The sequence below is a fragment of the Chanodichthys erythropterus genome, chromosome 18 (genome assembly GCF_024489055.1).
Source record: "Chanodichthys erythropterus isolate Z2021 chromosome 18, ASM2448905v1, whole genome shotgun sequence".
Classification (NCBI taxonomy): domain Eukaryota; kingdom Metazoa; phylum Chordata; class Actinopteri; order Cypriniformes; family Xenocyprididae; genus Chanodichthys; species Chanodichthys erythropterus.
Window position 1 is genome coordinate 16,826,959 of NC_090238.1, and position 10,135 is coordinate 16,837,093.

The 10,135-nt window shown below is 34.9% G+C and overlaps 1 protein-coding gene across 1 annotated transcript; it reads left to right on the top strand.

Annotated features, from left to right (window-relative positions):
* Positions 1 to 397: 397 nt before the first annotated feature.
* psma3 (proteasome 20S subunit alpha 3) lies at positions 398 to 9,639 on the top strand. The gene is made up of 11 exons (XM_067368058.1): positions 398 to 529; positions 1,030 to 1,112; positions 1,379 to 1,502; positions 2,648 to 2,749; positions 3,816 to 3,889; positions 4,021 to 4,093; positions 6,024 to 6,089; positions 6,555 to 6,601; positions 7,191 to 7,258; positions 9,263 to 9,327; positions 9,409 to 9,639. Exons 1-11 carry the CDS (start codon positions 509 to 511, stop codon positions 9,451 to 9,453), a joined length of 768 nt encoding a protein of 255 aa, XP_067224159.1. The 5' UTR covers positions 398 to 508; the 3' UTR covers positions 9,454 to 9,639.
* The last annotated feature ends 496 nt before the right edge of the window (positions 9,640 to 10,135 follow it).

Consider the following 10,135-nt stretch of genomic DNA (forward strand, 5'->3'; position numbering starts at 1 on the left):
AACTGCTAAGATTTATTTGAAGCCCATTACAAGATACAAATATTTACAAATTATCCTTACATTAAAAACTTTATGTAGATTGTGTATATGTGTAAAAAAAGATGCATCCACACAGCTTTATTTTGTGTAGCCAATTCGTATTTTTTCATAGTAATATCTTTTCTTATATGTTTTTCATGTCTATTTTGAAATCACATAATTCGAAAACTCTATAATTAAAATTTTAAAATGTAAAGATATTTCGAAAGCTCTAAAGACATTGTTCTTCACATCTAAAAAAAATATATATATATTTTTTTTTTTTTTTCTTTTTTAGTATCCCACTTTTATTTTGAAAGACTGCGCCTTTAGCCCTTCGTGAGCATCTGATTGGTCGATACTGTGTCCAATCACAGAGCTCGTTGATCGCAGGTCGCAGAGAGGGAGAGAGCCGAAGCGCTGTAGTGTCTGCGGCTGCTAATGCTGAACATTTGCTTACGTTTATAGTTATAGTTCACAGTCAGTTAAAATGAGCTCCATTGGGACCGGGGTGAGTGGATTCAGAAATACAAAATGTATCATATTGTTTTTAATGAGATCTGATCATGAAATATCGATTTATAAGGAATGCGAGTATGTCTGTGTCATTCTGAAGCTAATAAGCTACTGCTAGTGTGCAGGATCTGTATTAGTGTGTTTTATTCTGCTCCAACCCAATTAAAGTTAATAAAGTCTTTTTAATACTTAAGTAGCATAAGTTATTTTCATTTACATGGTTTAGTTGTGTGTTTTCTGCACTATTTTGCACCTGCTGAGTCACTGCTCGCTAACAATGCATGATAGCTGTTCAAATGAAAAGTCACTGAGGAGGCAAAGTGAAAGTAAATTTGGTGTGCACTACGAAAACTGCTTTGAAACAATTATTTAGCCTCATTATTGATGCCCAGGGTTGTCTTTATTATTGCAGGCATTAAAATGATTTGAATTGTTTATTTATTATATTAAATGAACACAAGTATTTTGACAGCAGTTCTCTTCTCCCCCATCCAGTATGATTTATCCGCCTCCACCTTCTCACCTGATGGAAGGGTATTTCAGGTCGAATATGCCATGAAGGCTGTAGAAAATAGCAGGTAATTAGTTTACCACTATTACATATTGAATATTTTAAGCAAGAAACATTTCAATATGCTGCTCTTAAAGGCTTTACCTCATGCATTTTAATGATAAAAACATCTATATGTGTTTTGCATTGGATGTCTAATCAGACTGGAAGTTCTTAAGAAAATTTATTAAATAACTTGTACTAAAAAAAAAAAAAAAAATATATATATATATATATATATATATATATATATATATATATATATATATATAATTTTTTTTTATCATTCATCAGCACAGCAATTGGCATCCGCTGCAAAGATGGAGTCGTGTTTGGCGTAGAGAAGTTGGTGCTGTCCAAGTTGTATGAGGAGGGCTCCAATAAGCGCATCTTCAATATTGATCGGCACGTTGGAATGGTGAGAACATTGAGCAGGTTGTTTAAACAGATTCTCATAAAGTGATTACTTTTATCAGGTCCTTTGAAATATTTGAGCTTACATACTTGGATTATGTTTAAGCTCCTTAGGTTCCTTTGTACTTTAAAAGCAATTACATTCAGGTGATTATTTGGACATTGTGGTCAAAAGTTTGAAATAATTAAGATTTTTATTTTAAATTTTTGAAAGAGGTCTCTGATGCTCAGCAAGAATGAATTTATTTGGTACAATTTTGATACAATTTAAAAATAACTGTTTTCTAATTGAAAATTAAAATGGAATGTATTACTGTGATCGTAAAGCTGAATTTTCAGCATTTCAGTGTCACATGATCCTTCAGAAACCATTCTAATACAAACTAGAACATTTCTTCTTCTTTTTATTATTATACATATTCTTACAATTATTTTCAGGATTCTTTTAGTAGAAACGGCATTTATCTAAAATAAAATCTTTTGTAACATTATATATTATATACCTCCTATGGATCTAAAACCAATATTTAATTTCTATTAATAACAAATGGCAAACACAATGTGATTTATATACAATGAACAAACTTCATGAAATCAGCCCCAGTGTTGTTGGAAGAAGTGTTTCTATTAAATCTCAAACCGATGGGACCAGATTTTTTATACCCGTTGCAGAATAGGCCATTCCAGGATGACATACAAGTTTTTAATACTAGCAGAAAATCCACCAACATGTTCTTTGTCAAAACTCTTTATCATTGAAGCGTGTTTTATTAGATTTTGCCGGTTTTAACCCTGTGAAAACCCTTTTTTTTTTTTTTATAAAGTTAACTCTTTTGAAGAATTTTTTTTTTTACAAAGTTAAACCAAATATAGTTTTAGTGTTTTTAGCAAAAATAAATTGTGAACAGCTGATATAGTTTTACCATAAATTTTCCTTGCCATGAAAATAGCCACAGAAGCTGGCATGACATTATAAACAAACAAACAAACTCACTTTTGATCATTTTAATGCATCCTTGCAGAATAAAAGGTATAATTTCTTAAAAAAAAAAAACAACTGTCTCAGAACGTGTGAATGATAATAAGTAAATGTAAATCTCTATATGATATGTAAATCTCTATATGAATCCCTGTCTGTATGTCTTCTAGGCTGTGGCTGGTCTTTTAGCAGATGCACGATCTCTCTCAGAGGTGGCCAGAGAAGAGGCCTCAAACTTCCGCTCCAATTATGGCCATGACATCCCACTGAAGGTAAGAAGTAGAGTAAAGCAATAGATTAACCACAAAATTAACATTGTTAGAGATGCTCTGATAAATTGGTCGCCGATATTTATCGACCGTTTTTTGATCAATTTAAAACCATCAGCATGTCGGCTGTAGCATTAAAAGGCTGATATAACAAACCGATGGTTTATTAATTAACTGCTTGAAGGCACTGAGTTGTATAATGTCTCTTGCATAATCCAACATTTATCTCTGGGTAAAATAATTAAAAGCTTGTGAAAACAAAATGAAATCTGTACAAAATACAGGAGGGCTCGACAATAAAGACTGCCCGGTGCCAGCATGATGCTTGAGACAATTGTTGGAACTGTCACTGTCCCGAACGGCTAGTGCTGCATTTTCACGAAAGTTTATCCTTTGCACGTGTTTTTAAGCCTTTCAAATTTAAATATTCAAGTGCAAGAACATTTAAAAGAGAACTCAATTCTGCTCACTGTGTGAGATGTTTTGTGTGTGCACACATCCAAAGCACACTCCCGGAAAGCTGTTTAGACGATACGCAAATACTGAATTGAGTTCTCTTTCACTTCTTCTAATTCACACACAATTTTAGCGAATTTGGCAAGTATCCTTGTAAACATAGTCAGTTATGTCTTAAATGAACGTAAACAGTTAAGAAATAAATCACTTGTGTACCAATATATTGGATCCGTGCAGCCTAATATTCCTGCTGCTGTCTCTGCTTTAATGTTAATCAAACAAAAAAATCGCTCACTACTCTTGACTAAATAACTTTTGTAACTTTAATAAGGATTAATGTATATTTAATTTGTACAATGAACAATATATTTAACATTTGATTACTTTAATTCTGTACCTGAAAACTACTGTTAGAACAATCTGAAAAGCACTGTTTATTTCATATGTATCTTTGTTCTGTTATATTTATGTATTTATGTTGGCCTGTTAAATGGATCCAATCCATGTTCAATGAAGATGATTTGATAATGCAGCAATAAACTTGAAATAAACAAAATTTTGAAATGAGATGCTGGTCATTGATGTACTACTACTTTCCTCATTATCCAAACAGCATCTTGCAGACAGAGTGGCCATGTATGTCCATGCTTACACATTATACAGCGCTGTGAGGCCTTTTGGATGCAGGTAGGTCTTCGGTAAAGTTTCGAAAATGCAAGATATTGGTTACTTGTAAGAGCTTTTTTTTTCAATATATATATTTTTAGTAGTGTGTATGACATGTTTTTGAATTTGTTTCTTTTTCTTTAACCCGTCAGTTTCATTCTGGGATCGTATGATGAAGATGATGGTCCACAGCTCTACATGGTTGATCCTTCTGGGATTTCATACGTAAGAGATCTCTTTGCATAAATGATCACTATCAATCATTACTTTAAAGGGTTAGTTCAACCAAAAATGAAAATTCTGTCATTAATTACTCACCCTCATGTTGCTCCAAACCCTCAAGACTTTCATTCATCTTCGGATGAACACAAATGAAGATCTGTCATTTGAAATGACATGAGGGTTAGTAAATGACAAAAGTTTAATATTTGGGAGAACTACTCATGTAATGTACACTACCATCTTTGACACACTTTGGCCCTGTCAAATGGAACCCTAAGCCCTTGAGATGTTCTTCCAAGTCCACATTTTCATGACGTAATGCCACTTAGACTGTCGGGGAGAAGTTTGCTGCAGAGCTCGCTTCAGTGCGGGCTCAGCAAAAGTGCTCAAGAGCACCCATCTGAAACCTACAATGACAAATGGGACACCCTACGGCAGAGGTCTCCAAACTCGGTCCTGGAGGGCTGCTGTCCTGCAGAGTTTAGCTCCAACACACCTGCTTGAAAGTTTCTTGTATACTTAGTGAGACCTTGTGGTTCAGCTGGTTCAAGTGTGTTTAATTGGGGTTGGAGCTAAACTTTGCAGGACAGCGGCCCTCCAGGCCGAGTTTGGCGACTTGTGGCCTACGGTCTTGTGGACTTAACAGACATGCCACACGGCGACCATTCTAAGTCTACAAGACCGCAAGTGCACATGAATTGTGCCATTTAGGACAGGGCCTTTACTAGATTTGTTTCCTTATGATTTCAAAAACCTTTTGATTTAAAGGCTTCTGCTTAAATCTGAAACTAGTTCTGCAGCCAAATGTTAGTGCAAATGGAACAGAACTACAATGCTACCTTCGTGGTCAAGTTGGAGTGGCCATTGATGGAAAAGCAACCAAAAAGTGTCCAGCATACATGCAAAATCCTTCAGTAATGTAATAAAAAGTGCAGACTGTTAATTTTCATTAAAGGTGTCATCAAACGTTTTTTTACAAGATGTAATATAAGTCTAAGGTGTCCCCTGAATGTGTCTGTGAAGTTTCAGCTCAAAATACCCCATAGATTTTTTTTAATTCATTTTTTTTAACTGCCTATTTTGGGGCATCATTATAAATGAGCCGATTCAGGGCTACTGGCCCTTTAATTCTCGTGCTCCACACCCACGGAGCTTGCGCTTGCCTTAAACAGTGCATAAACAAAGTTTACACAGCTAATATAACCCTCAAATTGATCTTTACAAAGTGTTCGTCATGCATGCGGCGGATTATGTGAGTATTGTATACTGTTATATTGTTTACATTGATTCTGAATGAGTTTGAGGCTGTGATCCATGGCTAACGGCTAATGCTACACTGTTGGAGAGATTTATAAAGAATAAAATTGTGTTTATGAATTATACAGACTGCAAGTGTTTAAAAATGAAAATAGCAACGGCTCTTTTCTCCATGAATACAGTATGAAATGATGGTAACTTTAACCACATTTAACAGTGCATTAGCAACATGCTAACGAAACATTTAGAAAGACAATTTACAAATATCACTAAAAATATCATGATATCATGTCAGTTATTATTGCTCCATCTGCCATTTTTTGCTATTGTCCTTGCTTGCTTATACGGCTCTGCACATCCAGACGTTAATACTGGCTGCCCTTGTCGAATGCCTTTCATAATGTTGGGAACATGAGCTGGCATATGCAAATATTGGGGGCGTACACCCCGACTGTTACATAACAGTTGGTGTTATGTTGAGATTCGGCTGTTCTTCGGAGGTCTTTTAAACAAATGAGATTTATATAAGAAGGAAGAAACAATGGAGTTTGAGACTCACTGTATGTCATTTCCAAGTACTGAACTCTAGTTATTTAACTATGCCGAGATAAATTCAATTTTTCATTCAAGGGCACCTTTAACCTGAACCTCATGTACATGTATTTCCCTTTGTTAGGGTTACTGGGGCTGTGCTATTGGAAAAGCCAAGCAAGCTGCCAAGACAGAAATTGAGAAACTACAGGTAGGTGGTATTTATTGTATGCACCAAAGAAACAAGCGCACAGCCGTCTTTTTTAAAATATTGTGTTTCAACTTCCGTTTTTGGAGTAGTTCAGTACATTTATGGTTTCACTGTCAGAGTAATTAGCTTGTGAAGTGGATTTACATATTGTAGAGGTAACAAAAGGAAATTACAGAATTTTATTACCATCTTACTGTCTTTCGGTAACAGCTGTGATGTTTAGTGGAAGCATGTTTGGCAGTCTTTCTTTGGAACATTTTCAAACAAGAATCAGCTACTTTCAGTACTGCAGGGACCACATCATATAAAACAGTCTTAAAGAAGTAACGGCGTTATGCCTTCAGAAGAGTTACAAAACAATTACAACACTAGATTCCTTTAGCAGTGTTTGCATGTTTATGACAACAGATTAATGTGATTAAGTTTGTAAATGTTAAATCATGTAATTAATTTATTTTGTTACAGATGAAAGATATGACCTGCAGAGAACTGGTGAAGGAAGTGGCAAAAATGTGAGAGTTTTATTTCTAACTTAAAATGGAGAAGACCTCAAAATCTAATGCATCATTTATAATCAACACAAGAGAGCAGTAGAGGTCCATGAAACAAACCATATACCAACCAAACCAGTCGAACTACTAGTATTGAGTTTTGTGCTCGAGCTTTTAAAGGTCTAGCTCAGCTGAATTTTGTTCTTATCTCTTAGGTTGCTGAGTTTACAATAACGTTGGCTACTAATGAACAGGGTTCCCACACATTTTGACCAATCAATTTAAATGACTTTTACATGACTCTTCAGTCTTCACTAGCATTGATGGGTTACTGCAGAAGCACTTTTCAAGTGTTAAATCATCTAGAGATTGCACTCAAAAAAATTGACTAGTATATTTATAATTTAGAGCAGAGCATAAACAATAGAAATTAACTTCTGTGACACTTCCAGACCTGAAAATAAAATAAAAAATCAATGATGTTTCTAAGTTGTCCATGATTGTGGGAGACCTGAATAAAACATTTATAGCATGCCATATCTAATTAAACATTTTATATTTATACATTGTATAACTATTTGTTTGTGTGTGTTTTGTCATCTCTTCTCAGTATCTATATCGTTCATGATGAGGTGAAAGACAAAGCTTTCGAGCTCGAGCTTAGCTGGGTTGGAGAAGGTAATGACAGGTTTTTATATTCTAATTCTAACCTATCGTTAATTTAACTTGGGCTCCATTTACACTTGCACAAAACAGTGTAAATTACACGTCTGACACAGATTGGAATTTGTTGCATACATAAAAACAAAAAATCTGCACAAGATCCGTTTCTTCACATCCGTTCTGAGCCACTTCCAAATGGTTTTAAATAAGATACTTATGCGATATCTGACCTACATCTTAACGCGTATATATCCGATTCCCCTTGGAATTCCGAGCCACTACAAGGTGAGAGCGACATGTTTGGCCACAAAGATAGCTATTTGATGTTGTATTATGAAGCAGACGTGCCTGTATGCGCTCACACTGAAACCTTTTTTTTTTTTTACCGAGGTGGAAACTTTATAGTTCAGAAATTGCATAAACAGAAACATTCAGGTGCATAGGAATTGGTTTTCAGACTCTGCGACATTTTTTTTTAAATCAGCTTCACTATTGAAAGCTACATTATACTTCTTCGCTGTTTTTGTAAATGAACTAACAAGCTTCACTACAGACGCATGCAGGTAATTCACATTCACAATCTCTCTCTCTCTCTCTCTCTCTCGTTAATTCCTTCAAATAAATGAAATCTTACTTACAAATGAAAATTACTGTTATTTTCTGGTCTATATCCGTTCAGTCAGATTTTGTGCTTCAAACATCCATAACAGCTTTTAACTTATCCATGCTGGCAAATAATCATAGCCACTCCATAAAAAATAATTTTAGAACAGCCAGCCAAAACCTGAAAATCAACCATGTTGCATAGTAAAGCAATCACCAACAGAATTATTTTTGGGCAGGGATTAAACACAGATATCGAATACCAGTCATGGATAAAGTGAATGTAAACAGACAGGAAGAAAAATATGGCCAAAAGATCAGATCTGTGCATTAAGGCTTGCATTGTAAATGCACCCTTTAAAAATTATTTGTAATATTTAACTTGACTTTCCCCAACTGCATTTGTGTTTACTGCTGCATTTCTTATAAAACCCCTTTCGTTGTTTTGTTAAATATCCATGTTTTATTGTAAATTTTATAAATTAAATTTTAAAATTTATTATAATTTAAGATTATAACATGATAATAATGTTGCTTATTGTAATACTTAAAAGGTCAGTTCACCCAAAAATGAGAATTCTGTCATTAATTACTCACCCTCATGTCATTCAAAATGCGCAAGACTTTCGTTCATCTTTGGAACACAAATTAAAAATATTTTTGATGAAATCTGAGAGCTTTCTGCCCCTCCATAGACAGCTACGCAATTGAAACTTTGACACTTCAAAAAGTTCATAAAGAGAAAACTAATCTATATCGAGTGGTTTAGTCCAAATTTTCTGAAGAGACTCGATCACTTTTCATGAAGCTTTGATCAGCAAACGTGAACAGAAGCTCAACCGAACTTGATTGATGTATGAGAACAAACCTCTTGCGGAAGCTCATACATGCTGCGTAACACACAAGAATGAACCTCATTGGTTCTCGCACGCAACATACCTGAGCTTCTGTTTACCACAACTGATGTGTGAGTTGATGAATGCTTAAATATGAATAAAAGCCTAAATTCAATCTGTTCATCATACAAAGCAATTGAGTCTCTTCAGAAAATTTTGACTAAACTGCTCAATTTAATGTTTTAGTTTTATGATCTCTTTTTGAAGCATCAAAGTTAGTTGCATAGTGTGTCTATGGAGGGACAGAAAGCTCTCAGATATCATCAAAAAGATGAGTGAAAGTCTCGTGAGTTTGGAATGACATGAGGGTGCGTAATTAATGACAAATTTAATTTCTTGGTGAACTAACCCTTTAACACTTTGTACCGTGCAGCTGTTTGTGTAATGATGTGTGATTCAACATATCACTCCTACATTTTTTTTTAAATTGTTTGAGGTTTTTTTATCCCTGATTTTTATGGTGTATCTACAGTAGAAAAGAGGAATTGTTTTATTTATATATCTTTGTCCCTTTTATTAGTCACAAAAGGAAGGCACGAGCTTGTCCCGAAAGACATCAAAGAGGAGGCGGAGAAATACGCTAAAGTGAGTAACTGTTCCTCTGGTAATAGTCATAACAAAAGCTCTCTTCAGCATTGGCTTATTGTCACATTTCTGTCCTGACAGGAATCCCTGGAGGAGGAAGATGACTCGGATGAGGACAACATGTAAACCGTGTTGCAAACCCCTGTTTTTCCACTTCACTGACTGTATACCATGTTTCAGACATTCTGGCAACTCTCAGCTTGACTGCAGACAATAAAATGTTTTTTATGTTTTCTAATGGACTAATGTAGTCCTATGTTTTCCTTCTTTCGGGTTTCAAACTTAACAATAAATTCGATTTATAAAACTGAATGAAGCTCTGATTCAGACTCCTAAATTGTCATAATAACCATTCATTAGTTTGGCAGCAAGCTTAAGATCAAATGATCCACCTTCTCTTTCAGAAAACTTGTGGCGTCACTAATTGATATTTATGCACACCCTGTCTAGAGAATTTGTATATTACTAGGTTGGACATAAGGCACTAAATACATTATGCATTCGGGTGTAAATAAACAGTTCATCTGCAATACGCTGCAAGGACTTGATCCTGAGCCAATGATTAGCTTAGTTGTGCCAGCCACCAGCATATGGAGCTCAAAGCAAACCCACTACATCTCTATCATTCACTTTTTAAAATCACCATCCATGACATTGTAACGCAAGCATGCATAAGATTAAAAAAAAAAGTGATTAGGTACATAAAGGAACATACTTTCCATAACTGTTTTGAGGGTAATTATATTTAACAGTGATGTACACTAACAGTGAAGAGTTTGGACACACCTGCTTATTCATTATTACTAAT